General features: G+C 33.4%; 1 protein-coding gene across 1 annotated transcript in view; it reads right to left on the bottom strand.

Moving 5' to 3' along the window:
• SPATA1 (spermatogenesis associated 1) overlaps window positions 1-13637 on the bottom strand; it is a 57695-nt gene that overhangs the window by 28427 nt on the left and 15631 nt on the right. The window contains exons 6-9 of the mRNA XM_057539919.1: window positions 12544-12591; window positions 12233-12464; window positions 4279-4393; window positions 3473-3533 (exon numbers count right to left, since the gene is read on the bottom strand). Coding sequence (XP_057395902.1) covers window positions 3473-3533; window positions 4279-4393; window positions 12233-12464; window positions 12544-12591 — 456 coding nt within the window. The remainder of the gene's footprint in view (window positions 1-3472; window positions 3534-4278; window positions 4394-12232; window positions 12465-12543; window positions 12592-13637) is intronic.

Raw genomic sequence — 13637 nt, 5'->3', positions numbered from 1 at the left:
CACAAATAAACATAGACAAAATCTACAACATAATCTAGCATCCATACAAAGTTACTTTTTGAAAACCCTCAAAACTGAGAACTAAAACAAAACAAAACCAGCAGCCAAGAAGCAGAGAAAAAATTAACAATATTCCCAACATAGATTAAATTAAATTAAATCAAATCATTTTAGGTATTAATGAACACCACAAATCACAAATTTAGAAACTCAGAATAAAAATGGAAAAATAACAGGAAGATGTAAAATGGAAATTGACCAAACTGAAGAAAGAAATTAAAGAAAAAACAAAACTGACTCAGAAATGAAAAACAGGTATCCAAAAAGGAACAGATATGACCAAAAATACAGTAAGCATAATGGAGAACAGAAATAAAAGGAGTAAAGAAAATTAAACATAAAGAAAATAGTAAACTAGATCAGACAGAAAGTAGTAGAGATAAAAGGTAAAGAACTAGGATAAGACCAATTGAGGTCCCTGAAAAAAAAACAAAAAAAACAAAAAACCATGGAATGGATCTGCTATTTATATTGTTTTCTAGAGTTATAATTTCTTGAAATAAAAGAAGTCCTGATTTTCATACTGAAAGGGCCCACTGGGTACCCATAAAAACCAGACCTAGAACTCTCAACTGAAATATAGTCTGATAAAACTACTACACATTAAAGAAATCCTCTGGCCTTCCAGACAAAAATAACCAACCCAGTTTACAAAGAAAAGAAAATCAGTTTGGCATCATACTTCTTAACAGTAACATATAAAACAAAACATCAGTAGAGCAACATTTTAATAAACTCAAGGAAAAATTGTGTAAGCCAAGGATGTTACAGCCAATCAAGCTATCCTTCAAGTATCAAGGCTCTAAAGCAGGGATGAGCAAACTTCTTCTGTAAAAGGCCTCAGAGCAAATAATTTAGGTTTTGTGGGCCACATATGGTATTTGTCATAATTCTTCTTTTTTTCAACTTTTTAAAAATGTAAAAAACATTTTTAGGTCCCATGCTTCACAAAACAAGCTGTGGGCCTTGTCTGCCTATTCCTGATCTAGACAAAATTTTAAATATGTAAGAAGTAAGGGAATATCATACCTGGGAGCTTTTTTTTAATAAGTGGAGCTTTACCCAATGAAGAAATGATTGAAAAATCTTGTGCAAAAGAACTGGCAGTAAGTGTTGAACATATTTAATTATAGATCTAAGACTAAAACAAAGGTGAGGAGGATAAGACAAGAAGCACAGCCCATAAATGTTCTGTTCTTTAACAAAGTAGAAATAACACAACTTAAAGTACATGAGAGGAGAAAGGAGGGGGAAAGATGACTTTTTAATTGCCTTGAATTTAAAGATAGGAGTCAGAGGATAATTTTAGAAGTAACAAAGCAAAATCAGAAGCATAAATTTTAAAAAAAGGAAAAAGGAGGGCTAGGAATACTAGCATAAATTTGTATCCGTATAAAGGTAAACACTAGAAAGAGATTCAGATTTCCTAAATACCAGGAGCGGGGGGCGAGGGGGGGGGAGAAATGCAAATAAACCATGTAGTAACACATAGTAACTATAACATAAAGTAAAATGAGAAATCTGAAGTCAAATGTATCAGTCCTATCAAAAACATAAATGGACATAACTCATCTACTAAATGAAAACGACGTTCAGACTGGCTTACAAAGGGAAACCCAACTCTAGCGTGTCTGTTAAAGACATACCTAAAACAAAGCAATTCAGAAAAGTTGGGAAAAAAAAGTAGGGGAGGAGTATAGGGGTATACCAAATAAATGTAAACAAAAAGAAAGGATAGGTTAGTATCTTGATATGCAGTAAGGGAGAATTCAGGTCAAAAAAGCATTTAATGAGTCAAAGAAGGGCACTTCATAATGCAAAAGTGATAATATTACTATTTGCATGAGAACAACTTTGTGTCAGATAATACATAGAAATCTAAATAAATCAAAAACCACAGGAGATGTAAGGATAAACAGTAACATACTAATAACAGAAGATTCTAATATACTATTCTCAGTCCAAGACATAGAAAGAAAAATGTAGAAAAAAAATAAGGATATGGAACACTTAAACAACATATTAAACAACGCAGATTATAGACGAGGCACAGAGTAGGGGAAGATATTTGCAATGCACATAAGCATCAAAGGACTATCTTCCAAAGTATATTAAAAACTCTTACTAATCAGAAATATATGGCAGACAACACAATAGAAATACTTGAAAAGGTAGTTCTCCAAAAAAGTTATCAAAATGGAGTCTATAAAATATAAAAATATGATCAACTGTATGGGTAATCTGGGAAATGAAAATTCAAACCACAGTGAAATAGCATTAAGCACCCACCAGCTGGAAAAATTTTGAAGTGTGAAGACAGCATATTTTATTAATATCTAGCAACAATAAAACAATTATTTGCTGAATATGGCATGCCTCTGCTCCAAAACTCAAAGGCTCTGAGCTGTGATTCTCCTATCAGGACTTGTCTCAGACTCCATTCAGCATTCCAACCAACATATCATATATAATCAACAACCAACAACCAACATATGTATTCTAACATATCAAGCATCACTGGATCAGATGGATATTAGCACACAACTGGCAGCACTGCTTGCTGTGCCTCTTGGATCACCTTGTGAGCCTTCTCTTGCTTTGGGCCCACTCAAAGTTGGCAGTCTTTTAGATTACTTGATTAAAAAAAAAAAAAATTGGAGCCATGCATCCGAATGCAGTAACTCTCCAAATTCCAAAGAGGTCCATCAAGTGACTCATTCTTCATGGTAGCTGGGGCAAGATACAAAAACCTGGTTTTTACTTTAAAGGGCATACCTCAACATGTCCCAGATCATGAAACTCCCAGAAATTTCACTGAATTGGCAGGCTCCTGAATTTTGAGGTTTATCTCCCTTACTCTAACATTTAAGGTTAGAAAACTTAAGACATTTTAATCTGCAGTTCCATTTCAATTTCAGTATAAATATTATGGTGCAATACCACATCTAAAAAAATGCAGCACTATTTACAATAGCCAGGTCATGGAAGCAAACTAAATGCCCATCAACAGACGAATGGATAAAGAAGATGTGGTACATGTATACAATGGAATATTACTCAGCCATAAAAAGGAACGAAAATTGGGTCATTTGTAGAGATGTGGATGGACCTAGAGACTGTCATACAGAGTGAAGTCAGAAAGAGAAAAACAAATATCGTATATTAATGCATATATGTGGAATCTAGAAAAATGGTACAGATGAACTGGTTTGTCAGGCAGAAATAGAGACACAGATGTAGAGAACAAACGTATGGACACAAAAGAGGGAAAGCGGTGGGGGGGTGGGGGTGGTCATGGGATGAATTGGGAGATTGGGATTGACATATATACACTAATATGTATAAAATAGCTAACTAATAAGAACCTGCTGTATAAAAAAATAAAAATTTTTAAAAAATTTAAAAATCATACCTGATTGTCCTCTCTTCTAATGATATTAGTTCTATCATCTTCAGTTTTCCAAAGAAACTGACTTAAAGGGGAATGACAGATTTGAAAGTCATATTAAAAAATGATCCCATGAATATTAACTTTTCATGTTTTTTATTTAATATTCTATAAACACAAATATAACATTAAAAAATTTTAAAGTCTGCTTGAAACCATTATCTTTCAAAATCATTAATGATCAACATAAACTACATTTAGCATGAGTTATAAAATAATATTTCATTATATTATAGCTAAATTCAAATCATAGTCCAATGTCTATAGCAAGGTAAAATAACTGGAAATTTTGTAAACATACTTTGCTTATAGTTCTTTTGTGAATAATTGTTTATAAAATTCCTTATCTTAATTTCAAAAGACTATATGCAAAACTGTTGTCTAAGTACTATAATTTTGAATGAAATGATACCAATGTGAAACTCAAGCATGATTAGTTTACTCAAAACCAGGAATATAAAAGAGGCAGAAAAATTAATCCTAAGAAAGGCAAATGAAGACAGAAATTTTTCTGTCATTAGGTTGCCCCTGATGACAAAAGGATTACAACAGAATAAATTTAAGCAATAAATTGTCCCTCACTATGTTGGAAGGGAATATTAGTATATAACAGTAAACATCAGAATCAAGGTAATTTTAATTAAAAATGTCACTAACTTCACTCATATCTTTGTTCTAATTAGAAGTCTTTATAACAGTACCCTGGATATCTCACTCTTTTTCTTATAGTCTAGATTATGACATGTAGAATCAACATCCATATTAATTACCTTTTTTTGCCGCTAAAATAATCATCATCTGAATCTTCCTGTGATCCTGGCAATTCAGCATTTCCAATTTGATTATTTCCAGTCTGATTTTCATTTGGAGTGGCTTTTCCCCCAGCTGATGTTGATGTCCATCCATAGCAAAGAAAGTTCATAATATTAAGAAAATACTAAAATAAAATTTTGTTTTTTTATGTACATACTATATACTCCTGTCCCATGTTTCAGAATCTCTATGAACTTTACTCTTCCAAAATGAATTTCATGAAACTTTAGTTTATGCTAAAGGAGAATTCTTTGGTAAATTCAGTTTGGGAAAAATTGGATTAAGCAATCCTAAAAGAACACAAATCCCCGCCCCCCACACACACACCCCTACTGCAGGATTTCTCTGTTTTTTATGTACAATATGAATCTGCAAGAGGAGGTAAGTTGGATTTTATTCAAACTTTGTTGTCTTCATAAAGCTTTTGCCAAAAGCATCTTTTAAAACAGTATTCTGAGGATCCTTCTCTGGAAAGTGCTGGGTATAAATACAGAGCATATAATGCCATTTGTTATTTCACATACATTTTCATTTATAAAATCTCCCCTCATTTTAACAGAATTTCTCCATATAAGAAAACCACACAATGTCTTTAAAACATTAACACTAATGTTCCACATGATCTATATGAACAAGAGATCAGTGAACCTGGTAGTGTTAATGCAGATTTTTTTCCCTTGGGGAAATCAACTTTTTTTAATTTAGAAAAAATTGGAGTCATATTACTGTTTGAAAAGTCATTTTACAAGAGTTGCCACAGTATTTTGCAACCTGAAGCCCATATTGGTTTAGTTTTAGTCAGGTTTCTACCACTTATTTCCTATCTGGCACTGGACTCAGTCATTTAAAGACAACAAATAGGGATTTTCTAAAAGATATATTCAAGGCAAAGGAACAAAAAATAGATACATCAGCTGTTTAAAACTGATAGTAAAATATCACTCCCCCTACCTGCCCCAAAAAGAAACAACGGAAAACTCAGTAGATTCTGAGTGACATTTTGATAGGAATATATGACATGTATCTCTTATTCCTAATAACAGTTTAGAGAATGATGCAATGCACCATTCAACACCTATGCAACTTAATAAGAAAGCAGGCCTATTTACTTTTGAAAAAATATAGTGTTTTGAGACCTAGAGTAGATGTACATATAAAATGTTATAGAGTCATAGAAAAAGGAGTGATAACTGTGAAACTATGTTTTTAACTGTGAGATGTTTGCCTGGCAAAGAAGAGAGAAAGAGGAATTTAAGCAAAGAAAATGGCATTTGCAAGACAAAGTATTGTACTAATGTATATAGCATTTTTGACAATAGTGAAAAGTTCAGTGTTACTCTAGAACAGTGTTGTAAAGCATGGGCTTCAGTCAAACACACAAGAGTTCAGGTCCTGGCATTATCACGGCGGGTGTGACCTCAGGTAAGTTATTTCTCTCGCTTCAGTTTCCTTATCTCTAAAATGGCATAGTGCATGTAAAACACTTTCAGCACAGTACCCAATCCTTAGAAGTCTCTAGACTTCAAGTTCTGATTTCCATTCCATTGCATTTCCTAATTCAGGTCTTTATTACCTCAGTCTAGTCTCCATATTGTCACCTACATTGTTTCTCTAGAACTGAAATCCAATCAAGCCACCCCTGTTAAAAACTTCAGATGGCTTCCCATTGCCTACAAATTTTTTTAGCTTTGCAAACAAGGATCTTGCAGTTAAATCCCTACCTACCTCCAGTTGTACTACCTGGTACTTCTTCCTCCCCCTACCACCAAACTATAATAATAATAGTACTAATACTAATAACAGCTAGAAATTATTGAACCAGCTACCACATTGAGCAAATCCTGAAAGCTCCATTCATATCATAATCTACGTGAAGAAAGTCTTCTGGAGTTAGGCAGTGAACAACATACATGTCCCAACATTTGCAACTCTGGGTTTGAAGTCAGAGTATGGAGTTCTCTATGCCATCTTAAGGATGTGGGCTTTAAGTAGTAATCTGTGAATCTTTCAAGGGTTTTAAAGTAGGGAGATAAATAATCTAACTCGTAACAAGAAGAATGATGCTGACAGCACTCTAGAGGACAGATTAGAAAAAATATAAGCAAGGAGGCTACTTGAGGTGGTTTTTAAGGTTCTTTTAACCTAAGAATCTATCATTCTATTATACAATAAGGAAATTTTCAAAGCTTGAAGTCTGAACACCTGGAAGAATGATGAAACCAAAGAAATAAGTCAAGAAAGTATACTGGTTTGGAGGCAACAACAGAGTCAAGGATTAAACATGTTAAAGTTGAGGCATGTCAAAAATGTAGATGTGTAGCACTGGGAAAGAACAAAAGATAACTAATGAAAGGGACTATCAATTTTAATACATAAAAATAAGTAACACAATACTTCTTTTCTTCTTCATTAAAAGACCTGTAAAATATACTGTGCACATTTTTACCAGTCATATTTGATAATATCACAGTGTTGGAGCTCAGATATTTTGTATTTTCATGCACTACTAAAGAGCAATCTGACAATTTTAAGAAACTGCACAACTGTCATCAATAAATGGTAGTGTACATATGGAAAAAATTAAGGAACTCTATCTCACATCACACATAAAAATTAATTCCTGGTATATTAATGAACTAAATGTGAAAAGCTAACCATAACATATTTGTAATCTAATACAGGGCCCTATTTTCATGATCTCAGGGTAGAAAAGGGATTTTTAAAGAAGACATAAATAGCACTAACCATAAAAGAAAATGCCAGCAAAGTTGACAATATTAAAGAACTGCAGTTCTACTTTTGCTGAGGATGTAGAAAGACAAAACAGTGCTCCCACCCAAACAAAGAGGAAAACATAAATAATCTATAAAATAATAATTCTTCTTGAACTCATCAGAGAGTTGAGGTTGCAAGGAATCAGATTCCAATTCCCTCCAAGGAGAAAATAAACTAATTGTTTCATCTTTGGCAGAGCATCGGAGGAAGAAGTAACTCCATTAAAAGAAGTAAGAAGAAAACAGCTAAAATTTTAAGGAATTCTAAAGGCTAATGTGGGCTACCAAGATAGTCTGGAATCTCTAGGATCCCCAGACACAAAAGGCAGTCAATACTTAACAGCAAGCTGCTTTCCATGTACCTGTATCATATGCTCTCAAGAAAGATTGGGGGCAGGGCAGGAGACTCAAAAGAGCCATCGATGGCACACAGGTATGAAACCCCATCCTTCTTAACACTCTTCTCTCACACAAAGCAAGAGCTTTAAGCCAATGGGGAAGGAGCAGGAAACTCTCCTATCACAGGGCTCAGACAAAAATCCACTGGCTTTGAAGGAGGAATAGAAGCAAAAGCCATCAAAAAAGCAGGTAACTCCCCTCCCACAAATCTTAGCCTTGTAAAGTCTTACTGCTGAGGAGGGGGTTAGGAAACCCTCCCACTGCCAGTCTTAGGCAAAGGCTAAGGAAGGGTAGAAGCAAAAGCTGGCAGGATCATCGTGACCCCAGGACCACAAACGTACACATCATGGGTTTACTACCACTGGGTTAGGGGAAAGAAATTCTCTCCTAAATACAAAAAAGTCATTTTTCCCTTATTTTTTAAAATTTTAATTAAAATTTTTTTTTGGCTGCGTTGGGTCTTCGTTGCTGTGTGTGGGCTTTCTCTAGCTGCAGTAAGCAGGGGCTACTCTTCGTTGCGGGGCACAGGCTTCTCATTTCAGTGGCTTCTCTTGTTGTGGAGCATGGGCTCTAGGCACGTGGGCTTCAGTAGTTGCAGCACGCAGGCTCAGTGGTTGTGGCATGTGGGCCCTAGAGAGCAGGCTCAGTAGTTGTGGCGCAGGGCTTAATTGCTCCATGGCATGTGGGATCTTCCCAGACCAGGGATCGAACCCGTGTCCCCTGCATTGGCAGGTGGATTCTTAACCACTGTGCCACCAGGGAAGTCCATTTTTCCCTTATTTTTAATTCCTTTAAAAGATAACTCACAGTATAAAGTAAAAATGGTAAAAATGTATTACGGAGTTTATAACATATATAGAGGTAAGATGTAGAACAACAATAGCACAAAAGATTTGAGTTGGAATTAGAAGTATACTGCTGTAATGTTCTTATACTATATATGAAGTTGTATATAATTTGAAAGTGTACTTCAAATTAAAGTTGTATAATGTATATCCTGGAGAAACTTTTTCTTAAAGGGCTAGACAGTAAATATTTCAGGCTTGTAGACCATTACAGTCTTTGTCACAACTACTCAACTCTGTCACTGTAGTGCAAAAGCAGTCACTGACAATATGTAAGTGAAAGGGCATGCATGGCTGTGTTCCAATAAAAGTTTATTTATAAAAAACAAGCCATAGGGTATGGATTAAAATAAAGCAAAAAATTTAAAAAAAATAGGTGTTTGCTGACCTCCACCCTATGGTAACCACTAAATGCTTTTTAAAATGAGGAATAACTAATGAGCCAATGGGGGAGATAAAATTGAATCATAAAAAACTACTCAATCAAAAAAAAAAGCCAAGAAAACAAGAAAAACAGAGAAAATAGAAGAGATGAGACAAATAGAAAACAAATAATAAAATGGTAGATTTAAAACCAATAATTACATTAAATATAAATGGTCTAAAGACCCCTATTAAAAGGCATAGATTGTCAAACTGGATTAAAAATTAAGATCTAAATACATGTTGTCTACAGGAAACCCATTTTGAATATAAAGTCAGACAAAAGTGAAAGAATGGAGAAAGATATACCATGCAAACACTAATCAAAAGAAAGCTAGAATGACTATATTAATATCAGACTAAGTGAACTTCAAAATAAAGACCATTACCAGAGATAAAGAGAAACATTACATAATAATATAGGGATCAATTCATCAAGAAAACATAATAATCCTAAATGTGCATACATCTCATAACAGAGCTTCAAAATACATAAAACAAAACGGATAGTTGAAAATGTCAACACTCTTATCTCTCCATGTTGACAAAATTTAAGAATTCCTTTCATCAAAAGAATCATAAAGAGAAAAAAAAGACAAGCCACATAGAAACTAACACAACATTGTAAAAAACTATACCTCAATTAAAAAAAAAAAAAAGACAAGCCACAAACTAAAATCTAGAGTGAATTATAAACAAATACACACACACACACACACACGCTAGAAAAAACATCTGTACATAAAATGAATCAATATTTAAAAGAATATAAAATGGGCAAAATACGTGAATGAAAATAAATCCAAATGGCCATGAAATGTATGAAAAAATGTTCAAGCAAAGAGAACCACTAGAAAAGAAAAATAAAATATTTGGAAATAAAAATTCAGTGTAAGCGTTTAATAGCAGATTACACACAGATAAAGAGAGAATTAGTAAGGTAGATTTAGAAGAAAGATCTGAACAAATTTTCCAGAATGTAGTCTGATAGAATGGCAAGATTATGGTTCAACAGGAACTTTCAGACATTGCTGCTGGGTACAACCACTTTGGAAAACACATGGAAATTATACATGTGCATACAATGCTAATCCTAGGTATACTCTCTTGAGATCCTCTTGCACATGTACATTTAGGAGTCATGTATAAGAATGTAGAAAATAGCATATTTGTAATAGCCCAAAATTGGAAACCAACTGTCCATCAGCAAAATAGGTAAATAAATTATGATACAGTCATACAATAAAATGTTATACAACAATAAAAAGAAATGAAATAGTATTATACATGACAATATGATTGAATCTTACAATGACAATATCAAGTAAAAGAAGAAAGTCCCAAATAAAATGCTTTCAATATGATTCTGTCTAAATAAAATTCAAAAGAGACAAAACTAAATTATTGTTAAGGAATACATATCCAGGTTGTAAAACTATAAAGAAAAGTAAGAAAATAATTATCTCAGAGAATCAAAGTGGTAGTTATCTCTATTGGGGAAGGAGGAAGACGTGACCAGAAAGAGACACACAAGGTTGGAAAGTTCTTATAAGAAGCATAGTGAAATATGCCAGTCAGAGAAAGACAAATACTGTATGTTGTCATTTATATGTGGAATCTAAAAAAATAAAACCAATGAATATAAGAATAACAAACAAACAAACACATTACCTTAGAAATAGCCATTAAACTTCTAAAAAAACAGGATAAATGCATGAAGCTGTATTTAGAAAAATGTTGCTGCAGCACTATTCATAATAGCAAGAATATTAATACAAGGTTATATAAACAAATATACCACAAGGGAATTCTCTAATGATGTAGATCTATATTTATTGGTATGAAATGCCTATGATATATTCTAAAATAAAAGAAGAGGATTTAAAAGAGTTTGTATGTGTCCTCATTTTTAAAAAATTAAAAAATATTTATATGAGCAAGAACTGAAAAAAATTGGAAGAATATACACCAAAATACTAACAGATACTAACAGCTATCTCTGGATGGTGGAATTACTGTTAATCCTTATTTTCTTCTTAATACTCATTGATCTTTCTAGAACTTTTAAAAATGAGCATGCACTAGGCTCTCACTTAAATGATAGTGTTTTTGGTTTGAAGCACCAAGAAATTAATACTATTTAAAAATTACACTTACACAAAATTCACAGGATTAAATACTCTCAATCAAATATTTTTTGGGGTTTTGTGCAAGTATCAATAGCATAGTTCAAGAACTTGGCCAGTAGCCCAGGGTATAAAATATGATACTACTCACAACTTTATGTAGGGTAATTGCGTACTTCATTAGCTACCTCATCTTGTACTTTTCAGGACTAGTGGGATTCTACTCTGAATTTTTTCCCAGGTGTTTTTTCATTTAATCTCTAATTGATACCATGACTAGAAAGCCATATTTAACATTGCAGGGACATACCTAGATAAAGAAGGAGGTAAAGACTCTCACTGAGCATATTAAATGTACCTAAGGTTAAAGAAGGGGCTAGGTTTGGAATATCACTAGGTATAGTATAAACTTAGAATGTAATAATTTATAATTGAAGATGAAGAAAAATGCAACTGGTTAAGAATAAGTGTATTTTGCAGCTGTAATGAATGTTGTCATTATTTTGGGGGGGAATTCATTTAATTCATAAATGTTCAGTATATTTGCTTTTCCATCACAATTTATTTGCTGTATGCAATAAGGTAAAAAAATTCAACTGACTTTTTTTCAATCGACTCTTAGAGTGTAGTTCCAGCTTTATTTATATGTTTATAAGTTTAATTTTGATTTTTTTAATTACCTACCACTTTTTAAGAACTGAATTATCAGTAAATTGGTGGGTATAACCACATAAAAATTTTTAAAGTCTTTGAAATACAAATGTCTCCCAACATTAAAGTTGTTTTACTTTGGTTTGATACTGTTTTCCTGGCTAAGATACTTCTGAACTATAATAATAATACCAAGGTTTTATGAAATAATAACTTCTCTTCTTTTCTGCTTTAGCCTTAACTTTATCTGAAACTATTATAAAAGGTGATAGACTTTATTTAAGTGCTGTAAGTATTTTGACTTTATTTGATTTTTAAATTTTATTTATTTTTTTTTGCAGGCTCTAGAGCACAGGCTCAGTAGTTGTGGCACATGGGCTTAGTTGCTCCACGGCATGTGGGATCTTCCCAGAACAGGGCTTGAACCTGTGTGCCTTGCATTGGCAGGTGGATTCTTAACCACTGCGCCACCAGGGAAGCCCTGATTTTATTTTTATTTTCGAACAGTACTTAAATTGTCTTTTTTTCCTCCCAACTGGTGAAACTATTTTTAAAAATCCCCATATTGAATTGTAGCTTTCCTTTTATACTGCCTATATTCGTAAGGCTAGATTTGCCCAGAATTTGCCCAGACCTGACTGTTAAAATGTACTATAACAACCTCTTTGTCTTTCCCATTCCAGTTGAAATCACCTTCTTCCTGATTCTTGTTAAGAAGCTTTTTCAAAGTGTTTTCTAAACAACTGGGATCTGTTCCAGGTTCTTCCTTTGACAAAGTTACACTAAGTGGTCTGTGTATTATTCCATCAGCCTCAGCAACACCATTATTAGTCTGCTGCGCATCTAAAGAAACTGCTGATGATGCTGAATAAATATTTCCTAAATGATCCATTATAGGAAGCAAATATAATTCCGGTTGAAGAGCCTAAAACATACAGGAAATTTTAAAAAATTAGTTTATACTTTAAAAAATTAGTATAAGTTTAAAATGTCACATTACATACATATGGAGGAGCAAATGATTTGAGTTTCAGTTCTGATTCTTGCTTTGCCTTCACATGGAAATAAATGAGGAAATAATTAAAGCTTCTGTAACGTTTTTCAATTACTTTTACCCTCACTTTTTTGCAGACGGCGTATTTCTGCGACATAAAAATCAAATCAAAAAGCTAGTAACTAAGGCTATATTCTAGAAAATGTAGAATATAATCCTATTTCTTTTTTTTTTATAATCCTATTTCTATTTACTGTACTAAACATAATAGAAATTCTATGTCATTTAATAATAGTAATTATGGCTATCACTTGCATGGACTTACTATGTGCCAGGCACTATTCTAAATGCTTTACATAGAAAGCTCAGTTAATCCTCACAATTCCATGTGAAGGGCACACATATTGTCTGTAGTTCACAGACAAGAATGAGGCAAAGAGAGGTTAAGCATCTTGCCCAAGATTTTATAAATAGGAAGTTTTCAAGTTGGGATTCAAAACCAGGTAATCTGGTTCTAGAATCCAACTTTGTAAACTTTATTTCCTAAATATTCAGCCCATAGAGTTAATTTGTTATTCATTGATTCTTTCAACAAATATTGAGGTATACTATGTGTCAGGTAGTGTTCTACATGGTGGGGATACAACTGTAAACAATGCAAAGTCCCTGCTCTCATGTAGCTTATATCCTACTTGGGAGAGTAGATGTTAAATAAATGTGATTTAAGATAGTGATATGTGATTTATGAAAATAAAACAGAGTGATGTAATAGAGAGGAATTCAGAGAAAGAATATCTGAAACCTAGGTGGTCAGAGAAGGCCACTTTTGAAAGATAATAATTGAGCTGAGAACTGAATTATGAAAACAAGAAGCAAGCTATTTGAAAATTGGGGGACGTGATTTCCAGGCAAGTGCAAAGATGATAAAGTAGAGACGAGTTCGCAGTATTTGAGGACCAAAGGAAGATTTTTGTGGCTAAAGTGTAGAACCAAGGAGAAAATAGTAGTAGATGAAATCTGAGAGGCAGCCTGTTCCTGAGACTCTCCTTACCTCTTCTCTTGTCTAACCACTGCAAAAGTCTCCTGGTTACAATTCCTGTCTCT

This window comes from Balaenoptera acutorostrata, chromosome 1 (genome assembly GCF_949987535.1).
Source record: "Balaenoptera acutorostrata chromosome 1, mBalAcu1.1, whole genome shotgun sequence".
NCBI classification, from domain to species: domain Eukaryota; kingdom Metazoa; phylum Chordata; class Mammalia; order Artiodactyla; family Balaenopteridae; genus Balaenoptera; species Balaenoptera acutorostrata.
The sequence above is the reverse complement of the archived record's forward strand: the minus strand, read 5'-3'. Positions and strand labels throughout refer to the sequence as shown.